Raw genomic sequence first — 12,713 nt, 5'->3', positions numbered from 1 at the left:
GCCACTGCCAGAGAGGGGTGGCCAGCGAGGAGGATTTGAGGACTGGCTCTGGCTCTAAGGGAAATTGAATTGGAGGCCTCTACCCTAGGAGTCTATTAGCCCCTATTTCATCTTGCTTGTGGTGTAGTGTATGAAAGCGTTAATTATAAACAAAATGTTCTTAGGAGTTATTTGTGTCCTTCCTTCAGAGTAAGTTCAGCCAATAGGATTTGCTCTGATCACGTGATGGGACTGACTCTCCTTTCGGGCCAGTGGAGTTACTTCTTGTTTATACCGGACTAAGGAGGATCAGGTCAGTGTCTCTGTGTGGTTTCCTGCTGTGTGTTAACACTGTCTCAGAATGGGGTAGGAGCAGCCCTAGCAGAGCCGGCCTGAGCCATTCATGCGCCCCAGGCGCGCGGTGCATACCTGGTCCCACCCCTGCCCAGCCCAGCCACCCAGCGCGGCGGCGCCCCCTTCAGTGGGGTGCCCTGGGCGGTAGCCCGGTCAGCCCGTAGCTTGGGCCGGCTCTCAGCCCTGGGATAATTCTATGTTCTATTTAACCACACTGCCTGCAAAAGTCAAGTGGACTGATCACTGATCTGGAAACCAAGGACTTCCTGAATTTTAGTGTCGGGTCTTTCATAGACTCACTGTGCAGCCGAGAACAAATCTCTCGAGACACCCAGGGCCTGGTTTTCAAAGGTGCTGAGCACTTAAAGCTCCTGGTGCTTTCAGTAACCTTTGAAATTCAGGCTGCATGTCTGTCAGATTGGACACCTAAAAACTGAAGCACCTGAAAATAGCTGAAGATCTTGTAAAACCTGCCCTCTAATCTCTTTGTGCAACATGTGTGGAATGTGGGATCTATACCCTAAACTACAAACACAGGGCAGTACATACTGTACAGAACTGGCAAGCAGACCATTTACGTGTAAGTTGTGCAATGATGGTTTGAACAACGCCTGTGCTTAGTTGCTATAGAAACATGTCTCTGAGTAGTGATAGGGAATAGTTTGGGGGGAGGGTGGAAGGAAGAGTCAGAAGAAATGGAATAGGCATGCAGGCAGATACACAGTTGGAAACTGGAGGATTTGAATGCGTGGCAAGAGCACCAGATTGGAACCCGCAAGATGGGTTTGGAAAGGAGGAGGCCCCTGCCCTGCTTGAGATTGGCAGGAGTAATGCCCACAACTTGTGGGGAAGTGGCTGCTCAGGTGATGATTTGTGACAAAGCGGCAGCCCTGAAGCTGAGGTACTGAGGGAAGGTAGAGGAGGAGTTACCCAGAGGCAGCTGAAGCTGTGATGTGCTTGGAATTCCTGCTGAACCATTAAGAATGCAGGTGCTGAAGTGATGAAAACATTCGTGGTGTCATACACACTGCTCCAGGAGACTGGCAGACTTCTCTAGGTTTTAGCAGTTGGTGCTAAACAATCCCCTGCACCAGAGTAGAGAGGGATTGGTATGCAGGAATCCAAGAGGGATTCAACTATTGAGAGTGTTTTGTGCTTATATGTAGGATGTTTGGATAGACAGTCACAGGAGAAGTATAGTGCATGTGTGCATTTGAATTGATACAATTAGCTAAGGCTGTGTCTACACTGAGAAGGTTTGGTGATGAAAGTGCTGTCGACATGCAAAAGTCTCCAAAAGTGAAAATCTGTCAAACCAGGTTTTCTGCCTCCCATTATCGACATTTCATAGCCGCATTGCTAGCACCCTGTTGACAGACAGAACAAAGCAATGTGGGTAAGCATCCCATTGTGCAGTGTTATCCAAGACAGAGCTGATCCCTTGCTTCTTGGGATTCTCTCATAACTGTGTGAGCTCTCCATGCTAGGAATGTCAAACCAGCACAGCAGTCTCTTCAGCCCTTCCCCTGCAGCAGCAGTCAGCCTGCAGCTATGTTCCCAGCAAAACAGAACAGAAGCATTCCGATTATTTGTTCTTTGCTTGTTCCCCAAACAGAGCAGCTCACTCAGTGGTCAGATACTTTCTGCAGCTTTGAAAGTGGAGGGGTGTATGCCTGCAAGGCAGCAGAAACCACAAAACACTGAACACGGCCAATAGGGCAGGCATCGTAGGATACTGGCAAAAGTATCAACAAAGCAAACAGCAGAGTCCACAGTGGCTCTTGCCTTTTTCCCTCCCTTTATTGTCAACAAAAAGTCTCTCTCGGTGGAAGTTTTTTGTTGCCAAATCTGAGTGTTTTTCCCAACAAAAGTTGTGTTATGGTGTGTACGTTCTCATTGTGGTGTTGCCAAGAGGCAGTTTTTGGGAACAAAAAGTGCCAGTGTAGACCAGATGTAAGCCATACTAGAAGAGCGGGGACAAGATACTGATGTGTATTATTCACTTGCCAAATAAATGACTCCATGCATAATGGATTGCACTTGAAGTTTACTGTGTTGAAATGTTCTGCTGTCTTCAGAGACAACTCAAAGGCATGGTTGGTAGTGTTTTTCAGAAGCACTCTGCGCTGACCTAATGTAAGTGGGGGAATGGTCCTGCTATTGAGGGGGACTTCCCTGGCTTCTGCATTACAATGGTGAAATGGGCTAGCAAAAGGATCCAAGTCCCTGCTTCTGCTTCTTTTATCCAAGGCCTCCCTGAACTCAAGGATGCCCTTTCCACTCTCCTGTGTGTCAGAGACCTTGCAACCTCAACAATGCTGGGCTCAGGATTCCTGGGGGGCTTGACTCCCAACCTTGTTGTGGTCCTCTAGGGCAGGAGCAAGGGTGTTCCCACTCCAGGGTATTCTCTCTGCACGGGCCACTTCCCTGACCCCCTGATCGTTACGTACAGTTCATAGCAAATACAATTTATTAAACAGCAATCATTTTTTAAAAGAATAAGGAAAAAAATGGGCAAAGTTAAAGGAAAACACCTCACTCTTCACAGTCTGTTCCTTGTAGGTCCCAGGTCTTCTTCTCAGGCACTGGTGGTGCTGCAGGGATGCTGTGGATTGGACACGTGCCCTGATGGTGGCCACATGCCTTCAGGCCAGTGGGTGGACAAAAGAGCCTCTGCAGGCTGGATCTGGCTTGCTAAGCAGATTGATTCTGGCCTGTGGCCACCCTGCTGTTCCCACGCTCCCAGGCCAATGAGACCTGGGGACGGGGAAGCGCGTGAAGTTTCCTCCCCCCGACAGGGGTGTGCAGCACCAGAAGGGACTGCTTGGCGGTTCACTCTAGGTACCACGTGCCCCTTGCAGGATGGGGTGGGGGCAAAAAGTCACTCTCCCTCCCCCCCCCCCCCCTCCGGGCCAATCAGGGTCTGTGGGTAGGGGAGCACTGAAAGTCTCCTGCCCCTTACACCTGAGTCCCCACCCCTTCCATGGCCACCCGATAAATTTGTCAAGTGCCCCCCCCCTTTACAAATTATTGCCCAACCCTGCTTCAGGCTCTGGCTAGCAAGAATCTTCTTCCCAGTCTCATCTAGGGTTATAATCCCCCTCCAAGTCTGGCCTGTAAGGCTTCTTGGCTAAGGGCATCTCCCTGTGCTGGACACTCTGCCCAGAGCCCCCCTTGCCTCTCCCCTGCTGCTCACCACACCCAGCTACATACAATGCTGTGCTGCCTCCAGCTCCCAGACTGCTGCTCCGGCTCTGTCGCTGCAGCCCTGCTCCCAGCATGGATCTGCTGTCTGCGCTGACTCTCTGGGTGGCAAGTTCTGCTCAGGCCCCTGCTCTCTACTTATCTCTGCGCCCCTCTGTCTGACCCCGGCAAATCCAGTTCACATGAGGACAGGACCCCCGCCTCTCTGGTTCCTAACTCCCTTATTAGCCTGCTCGCCCTGCCAATCAGGCTAACCTGGAGTGTTGGACTTTCCCATTGTCCTGGGGACTGTTCAGCTCAGGGTAATGATTTTTCATTGACCCTTCCCCTTCTTTTTGATATTGGGGCTAGCCAGCCAAAAACCCTCCACTGAGTTTTAGTAACAGTCCGTGGCTTAAGCTCCTGCTGACATCAGTGTGAAGAGGGTTTGACCAATTGCAACTTCTTTTGAAAAAGTCCCTCTCCTTGCATATTGCAGTGACCAGGACCATACAAATTCCTAGGTGGAGACAGAAAGCTCTGTAATGGGGAACTCTTCTACAAACGACAGTGTCAGTTTTTAAAGACAGCCAGTGTATGGCAGACAGTCCATGGCATAGCTGGAGAAAGTAACCAGTTCAGTCAACTAAGGGTGTGTCTAAACTACACCCCTCTGCCGACAGAGGGAAGTAGATTAGGCACATCGCTATTGCAAATAAAGCAGGGATTTAAATATCCTGCGCTTCATTTGAATAGAAATGGACACCGCTTTTTGCCGATACGGCACTTTGCCGGCGAAAAGCGTCAGTCTAGACGGGGATCAGTCGACAAGGAAAGCCTTTTCCAACTGATTCTGTAAACCTTGTTTCACAAGGCATAAGAGATCGATCAGAAAAGGCTTTCCTTGTCAACCGATCGCTGTCTAGACTGCCTCTTTTTGCCAGCAAAGTGCCGCGGCGGCAAAAAGCGGCATCCATTTCTATTCAAATGAAGCATGGGATATTTAAATCCCTGCTTCATTTGCAATAGCGATGTGCCTAATCTACATCCCTCTGTCGGCAGAGGGGTATAGTTTAGACACACCCTATGGGAATCAATACTGCAAAAGCATGTATGTATGGTGAATTGGTGAAGCATGAAAATTTCAAAATGTGAGTACTAATTTGGGAGTGTTACAGGTCTGTATCATGTCATCTGTATGGTTGCCAGATGGTTTAACCAAAAAATATTGAACTCCCCACTTCCCCCAAAAAGGGAAAATATTCTGTTGAGGGGAAAAAAAGGGGGGAGACCAAAGTTGTTAAACCAAAAAAAACAAAAAAAACAAAAAACCAGCATGGCCTCTTTAAGAAATGCTTTTTTAAAGGCTTTTTGGCTCTAACAGGCTGCTGGCAGCCGCCCGCCATCTTGCCTCCCTGTGCCAGGCCAGACAGCTCCCCTGCAGAACCCGGTAAGCACCTGGGATTTAAAAATCAGAAGATACCAGACATTTTAGGTGTCCGGTATTTTCTGAATTGTTCTACCGGACAGGAGGCGAAAATACCAGACTGTCCAGTTCAATACCAGACACTTGGCAACCCTAGTCATCTGCTATGTTTAGCACTGGCATTGACTGACTCACGAACATAGGAAAGAGCGCCTGTTTTCCAGACCTAAGATTGACATCTGTTGTCATGATTCTAAGCTGGGTATCATGAGTGGGAAGATGAGAACCAGCCTCGCTGAAGCAAAGGTCTTTTTCTTGGAGCCTCATGTAAAACATGCAAACACATTATCTGTGTCAAACCCTGCTTGCCTTTCACTCTTGAGAGTAAACCTATGGACTCCTCTGTACAGAAAGTGATGGTGGCATCTTTCCAGAAGCCTAAGGGCTGCACCTAACTTGTATATGCATTTACCTACTGTAAATCAGAAATATGGGCACATGGTCATAAAAGCCCAAGAAGAACTGAAATGACTTCTGATCAGAGTTCGCTGGTAGTTATAACCTGTTGGTTTTCCTGCCCTTGCTATCATTGCCTGTGGTCTTGAATGGAGCAGCACTCCCTCTGAACTAAGAGATATCAGGAGCTTTGCTCAATGAAAGACTACAAAATTTGACCCTGTCAAGGGTTAGTCACCTATTGAGCACCTCTGAGTATCTGGGTTCTGTACAATAGTCTTCTTCTCACCCTAGTTTCCACTGCAGGCTGCCAGCTAACTCTGAGTTACAGGGTCCTAATGAATCCCTTTTGGAGTATTAAAGACTCCTGCAAATAACAGTCTATATGCTCTAATTAGGGTCTCCAACACTAGCCTGTTAGGTCTCATATAAGCCCTTCACCCCTCCCGTGGCAGTAGGGAATCCAAGTTACATGCAGCAGCTGACGAAAAGGTCCAACCAGATGGCCCCTGCCCTGAGCCGCTTTTCACCCCCCAACCCCCACGCTCTCCCAACCCCTTGCCCCTTACTTCCTGCCCCGCCCCCACACCCAGAGAATGGACAAAGCCAGGCTTAATTTCAGCTTCTGAAATCAAATATTGGCCATTTTCAGTTACTAAAGCCCAAATATAGATTCAGTTCCAGTCTGGATGTGTGTGGTAGAAGAATGCTACTATTAAGAATATCTTCATGTCAAGCCAATTTTTGTTTTCATTTTCTGCTCACATATTTGTCACGGGCAACGTAGACACAGGAGTGAAGGAATTCCTGCCATTCTTACCTGGGTAGATCAGTACCTAAGTACAACTTAGCAGGTTACACTTCCCTCTCAGATACTGCCAATAAGTAACAAATCACCCCACTTAGAATGACGCAAAGCATGAGTCTTCATAAAGATGTTCTCCTCCTCCCTTTATAACACACCAGGCTGTTAATGTTTCTGGAGGAGAAATGAACTGCATAGTTAGCTGACTATCATACTCCACTCTTGATAATACTCTTGTTCTCCTTGGTAAATGTCCCAGATCTTGTCTATCTTTATAAATGTATTAAGTGTAATGGTTTGTCTACATGATGTAAGATATTGGCAGGCACCAAAGTTCACAGGCATGTGGCCAACAACCTACCAAGTCTAACATTTAGAATATTTTCCACTTCACCTTGAATTCAAAGCAAGATGCCATTGCTTATGTCAACTTTGAATTTATCCTCGTGTCTTTAAGATCTGGAGGGAAAGCAGCCCAGCCTATAGAAACCATGCTCTTAAACCCTGAAGGAGCAATTTGGTTTGGTAACAATGCGTGTGGCGGGGCTGGAGTTGTGGGTACCTTAGGGGGTCACCAAATGAAATTAATAGGCAGCAGGTTTAAAACAAGCAAAAGGAAGTTTTTCTTCACTTAGCACAGTCAACCTGTGGAACTCCTTGCTACAGGATGTGGTGAAGGCTAGAACCTAAACAGGGTTCAAAAAAGAGCTAGATAGATTCATGGAGATTCGGTCCATCAATGGCTATATTAACCAGGATGGGCAGGAATGGTGTCCCTAGCCTCTGTTTCTCTGGAAGTGGGTGACCAGGGGAGGGATCACATGAGGATTACCTGTTGTGATCCCTCCCCCTAGGGCATCTGGTATTGGCCACTGTCACCAGACAGGAAACTGGGCTAGATGGACCTTTGGTCTGGCCCAGTATGGCCGTTCTTATGTTCTCTTCTCACTGAACCATTTCTGTGTTGAATGTGTAGCCCTTTTTGTGTTTTGTTTGTTTGCAGACATTAAGGATGCTTCTACACTGCAGTAAAACTGCAGTGTAAGATGTCCAGGCTTGGGCTGGAATCCAGGCTCTGGGATCCTCCCCTCTTGCAGGGTTCAGAGTCCAGGCCCCAGCTTAAGCTTGGATGTTAACACTGAACTTTTATAGCCCCACAGCCTGAGTCCTGTGAGCCTAGTTCAGCTGACATGTGCCAGCTGTGTGTGTTTTACTGCAGTGTTGAACATAACCTCCAAGGTCTCTGCGGGAAAACCTCAGTAGGTGTCACACTCTTCTCCAGCCCAAAGTTCAGCTGTGCTGTACTGTTACCTTCCGCACATCTGTGGCCCTCATTACCACAGCATCTGAGCTGCTTGCAGTCATTAATGCATTTATCCTCATGGCATCTCTGTGACTTACGAAAGGCATATTATCCTCTCTCCAGAGGCACATTGAAACGAAGGGGCTAGATGCACAACAGAGCTGGGCACCTACATTTTTGCGGTAAAAGTTTCTTGTGATTCTGCCTCTGAGCATGTGTACTGCAGCCCCATGCCCAGCATCCAGATGTTTGAGGGATTCACGATCCAGGGGAAAATAGATGTTCCTCTGCTTCATTCATCGCAAAGGCCCAAGCCTGTAGATTGGACCCCTGTAGGTGAGTTGGCATGTGAGAGGAGGAGGGAAGAGGAAGTGTTCCTTGTAACTGTTGGCCCAATGGTTAAGGTGATCACTTGGGACACCTCCCTCCCCCATTCACATCTCCCCTCCTCTGAGGAGAAGGGATTGGAAGTGGCATCTGTACCTCTCAAGGCTACAGTACTCTCTGCTGTGGATGCTGTCAAGCCCTTCTGTTAAAGCTGTTCCACCCTTAGATAAGTAATTGGGGGAAAAAAAATCACTGGAGGAGGGGGAGCAGATCCTGGGTGTCCCGTGTTTGGGCTCTAGTTACCAGGCTACAGAGTCATTCTCGTGCTTGCATTTTCTCTGTCTCTGTCTCTGTCTCTCTCTCTCTCTCTCTCTGGTCCATTGTTTAGCCACAGAGGAACAGCTTCAGCAGGAGAGACGAAGGGAGAACCCCATGAGACTATCCCATAGCCTAGCACAGCTCTCACCGAACATGTGGCAGGTCCGTGTTCAAATCCTTAACCCCCTCACCGGTGTGTGGGGGAGCCTGCCCAGAGGTTCACCTTCCCCCGTGAGTACCCCAGCCACTGGGGCTAAAAGTCCTGAGTGAGCTTCTGCTGCTGCTCCTCTGCCCCTTGGGCTTCTTGACAGAATGGCATTGGCGCCTAATCCCAAGGGAGGGATCACCACTGAGAGTCCCAGACAACACGAAAGGCCCCATGCTGAAGCCTTCATTCTAGGCACTTATCTCTGTGAGAGGAGCGGGTCTTAGCACAAAGACCGTGGTTTGGCATCACCTATTGGCTCACTTAGGCGAGGAGTTGCCTGACATGCCGCTGGCATTTGTGAATCCGGTGCTGACATGCCCCTCTCCCCCCAGGTGCAGGTGCCAAACTCAGGCATTGTCAACCCCAGTGATTTTTCTAGGGGCCTCAACACTTCACCAGTTTTGGTAGTGGTGGCAGGCTGGCCCAGGAAGGGGCGGTTCCCTCTAAAAACTGCGTGCCTCTCACGAGCGGGGTGGAACTTTGCATGCTCCCTTGTGGGGTAGGGGAGCATGCGAGGTCTCTCACACCTGCCCAGCCCTGCCAGGGACGTGTGGCGCCTAGAGGGAGCCGCCAACTGTTTTGAACAGCTGGCAGTTCCCTCTGGTGCTGCGCACCCCTGGTGGGGGTAGGAGACTTCTCATGCTTCCTCTCTCCTCCGCTCCCCATCCCCCCGTCTCAATTGGCTTGGGCTGGGGGTTGCGGCAAGGCAGGCTAGAGACGGGATGTAACGGCTTGGCAGGCTGGATTCAGCCCACGGGCTGTATCTTGTCCACCCATGACCTAGTGTGATGAAGTGGGGGTGCTGTCTGCTCTGTGACCCGGGCTCCCCCTGCGCTGTGATGGGAGATTCTTACTGAGTCTCCCAAATGTGGATTAACTCAGACACCCAGGCTCAGCCTCCCAGGGAGGGAGACAAAGGAAGGAGGGTGAAGACCAGCACCTGGCTGGGGGGCAGGGCTGGAAGAGAGTTTCAGTTTCTGTCTGGTATCATGGAGGAAGCAGCCTAAGCAACTGGGATTTAAGGGCCCAGTCTTCCCCATCTCAAGGGGGGCTGAGGCATCCTAGGCCTGCCCTGTAACCAGATTATATCTAGGCTGTGCTGTATCCTGGAAAAGCAATAAACTCCCTTCATTCTACTGGCCAGTGGAGTCTGTTTGTGCCGCTACAGGGGTGCAGGAGGCGGGGGAACCCCGCCGTGCCACCACACCTAGTGCTAAGTGACTTGCCCAAGGTCACACAGGAGAGGGAATTAATGCCAGCTCTGCAAAGCCTTAGGGTAGTGGGTTAAAGGATGAGCCATCCTTCTGACCTGCTGCTGAGAGAAGAGCCACCTTTCTTTCACATGGATACAGCGAGTTTGACTGCTTTGCCAGGCCCCTGGGCAAGGCACAGGGAGGCCTTGCTCCATGCCCCTGAAGGGGTGCGGCTGGGGTTAGGCAGCCCTCAGTGCTTCGGGCAGGGGATGCTGCCATGGAGCAGTCTCTGTCCCTGGCGGGCCCAGGCTCACCACAGACAGAGGCTGCTCTGTGGGATGCCGCGGGTCCCCCATGGACAGAGGCTACTGCCACTCTGGGCTGCTGCCTCTGTATCAGGTTTTTAAACCGGTTCCCGGCACAGACCGGCTCCCGCCTGCCACCCCACGCTGATACAAAGGCAGCAGCATAGGATGGCAGGGGGCTCCCTGGGAGTGGGGCCGGAGTGTGCTGGCTGCTGCCCCGCCCCCATGGACTATCGAATAGCTGTGTAACCGATAATATTCTGTGTGGTTACATGACTGTTCAATTAATCGCTGTCTAACATCCCTACTGTTTAGTGGCAGATGAATGTATTCCTGAGTATAGCTGACGTGTCAGTTGGTAAAATCTACAAAGCATGTTAAGATCTTTCTGAATGAAAGGCATTACAAAAATGTCAGATCATTATCATAGCTTGGGCTGCGGCAGCTTTTCCATTACCGTGGCTTGTGCAGAGCCCAAATGTAAGCCAGGCATTTGTGCACCTGTGGGAGTATACAAAAGAGGAAAAACCCCAAGGTGACCAGGTTTTAAACAAAAAGAACATAAATTACAAACTGAAGAAAAACATGACACATTCTTTACTCTGGGTTGCTTAGCACATAAATGCCCTGTGTGTGTCATGCACCACTAATACAATTTTCTTGAAATTTAGTTAAGCACGGCTGTGCTAACTGGACAGGTGGAGACACAAATGTTATTAAATCTTAGAAAACCCAGCACAACATAAAGTAGTATTACTGGCCCTTTGTTTTTAGTTTAAACAAGGAAGAATTAAGCATTTGAAAAAAAGCTGCTAATGACGTGTGTGAGAGCATAACTAATTAATTAATTTAGTAAAGGTCACAACTGATATTTCCCACCCGTTGCTTTGCTCATGTTTAACCTTCAAGGAGAGAGAATTTACATAAGAGGCGCATATTTGATGTTTTTATCATATCAATCAATCTCTTTTTTTTTTCCTTTTTTTCCTCCCAGGAGGAGAGCTGAGAACCACTGAGGGATAGCCAGGCGGTATGATGCAGGAAACTCCACCAGCAATAAATGTTTCAACCGGCAATAAAGATCAAATGACACTTGGGTTGGTTAACAAAAGACATACAAGGGAAAAGTGTTGGAATATTGAGCACAGAAATTTTCTGTGCTGAGCTCAGCTGATGAAAAACAAGTTTCAGTCAGAAAAGCAGTTTGCTTCTGTCAACCCTTCTGCCTATCAAATGGAAAATGGGGCCTGTATATAGAAAGAAGGCAGCAGAAAGAATAACAAAGTCTTACTGAGCTTTTGGCTTCAGACAAAAAAAAAACTGGCATTCGAATTCACCTCTGGAAAGTTTAACGCTCTCGAAGGTTGTCTGAGGAATTTGGAAGGTCATGGTTGGAAGCTAGCAGGATCCAAAGCAATTCAAGGTTATTACATTAAATGCTCTTAGCTTGACTCCACTGTGAAGCAACACCTGAAGTAAGTGAGAACAATACAAAGACCCAGGGGAAACACTAATTATAGCACTGACTAGCTGCTTATTTCAGCAATGTACTGTAGGCTTCAGAGAGAAAAATGAGAGGGCTTGAAGAACTTAACAAAGTGGATCTTTTAATAGCCTCAAGAAAAATAAACTTGACTCTGTTTTGATAGGAAGAACTATTTTTTTCATTGTTTTTTCTTCAATGATTCTGCATTCCAAATTTCAGGCTCTTTGGAAAGTCTCTCTTTTCCTCCTCCCCCATCTATTCTGATATAGATTGTTTTGCTCAGCTGTCTCTTTTCACTGTTTCTACGTTTCTGTAAGTCGCTTGTTTTGAAACTATGGTTCTCGGAATAAGCAACCCCCCACCCTCTATGTAACTGTTAGTCATAATGACTCGTTTCATTTCAAGATACATTTGCGATCTGGAAGTTCTTTGCCTGCTTCTGTTTTCTAAGGGATAAAGGAAGAACAGAGCCCGACGATGGCAGAGAAGTGTGACTGCATCGCCAGCATGTATGGCTATGATCTAGGGTGCCGCTTTGTTGATTTCAGGCCCCTAGGCGTTGGTGTCAACGGATTGGTCCTGTCAGCAGTTGACAGCAAAAGCTGCCGCAAAGTGGCTGTGAAGAAGATCGCCCTGAGTGATGCACGGAGCATGAAGCATGCCTTCCGTGAGATCAAGATTATCCGCCGGCTGGACCACGACAACGTTGTGAAAGTGTATGAGGTGTTGGGACCTAAGGGAGCTGATCTGCATGGGGAGCTTTTCAAGTTTAACGTGGTGTACATAGTCCAGGAATACATGGAGACTGACTTGGCTCGCCTGCTGGAGCAAGGAACGCTGAGTGAGGAACATGCCAAACTCTTCATGTACCAGCTGCTGAGAGGGCTGAAGTACATCCACTCGGCTAATATACTGCACAGAGACCTCAAGCCTGCTAACATTTTCATTAACACGGAGGACCTGGTGTTGAAGATTGGTGACTTTGGGTTGGCAAGGATTGTAGATCAACATTACTCGCATAAGGTATGTGAAATGAAACCGCTGCTCTTTCCGTGTCAATCAGATTGCTCTCCAGGTCCAGGGGAGAGGGTGGGCTCAAACCAAATCCCCAAAACTCATCACAGCCCACAAATTTGAGGAGAGCTCCACTCTGGATTCATGTTCCGTTTGGGGCAGTGGACACATGTCTGACTTACACCAGTTTTGCATCGATGAAATTCTGTAGACTTCCATTTGAGTTAGTCTTGACTTAACATTGGTGTGAGAGGAGAACCTGCATCTTAGGCCCACTCTAAGCTAGGCTTCCACTGCCGGTTCTTTAGCCTCGTGGCATGTTACGTGTTTATGACGGCAAGCAATAGGACCACAGC

The 12,713-nt window shown here is 48.5% G+C and overlaps 1 protein-coding gene across 12 annotated transcripts in view; it reads left to right on the top strand.

Moving 5' to 3' along the window:
* MAPK4 (mitogen-activated protein kinase 4) overlaps window positions 1-12,713 on the top strand; it is a 157,143-nt gene that overhangs the window by 69,221 nt on the left and 75,209 nt on the right. For 6 of the 12 annotated variants that reach the window (XM_075932666.1, XM_075932660.1, XM_075932662.1 and 3 more), the window contains one exon: window positions 10,852-12,366. The exons of 2 other annotated variants lie outside the window; for them this stretch is intronic. In XM_075932666.1, coding sequence (XP_075788781.1) covers window positions 11,821-12,366 — 546 coding nt within the window. In that variant the 5' untranslated portion in view covers window positions 10,852-11,820. Of the gene's footprint in view, window positions 1-4,882; window positions 4,967-10,851; window positions 12,367-12,713 lie in introns of all 12 variants that reach the window. 4 more of the 12 variants (XM_075932667.1, XM_075932663.1, XM_075932665.1 and 1 more) reach the window with 1 other exon arrangement.

Source organism: Pelodiscus sinensis, chromosome 6 (genome assembly GCF_049634645.1).
Source record: "Pelodiscus sinensis isolate JC-2024 chromosome 6, ASM4963464v1, whole genome shotgun sequence".
Lineage (NCBI taxonomy): Eukaryota > Metazoa > Chordata > Testudines > Trionychidae > Pelodiscus > Pelodiscus sinensis.
This window is presented reverse-complemented; position numbering and strand designations above follow the sequence as displayed.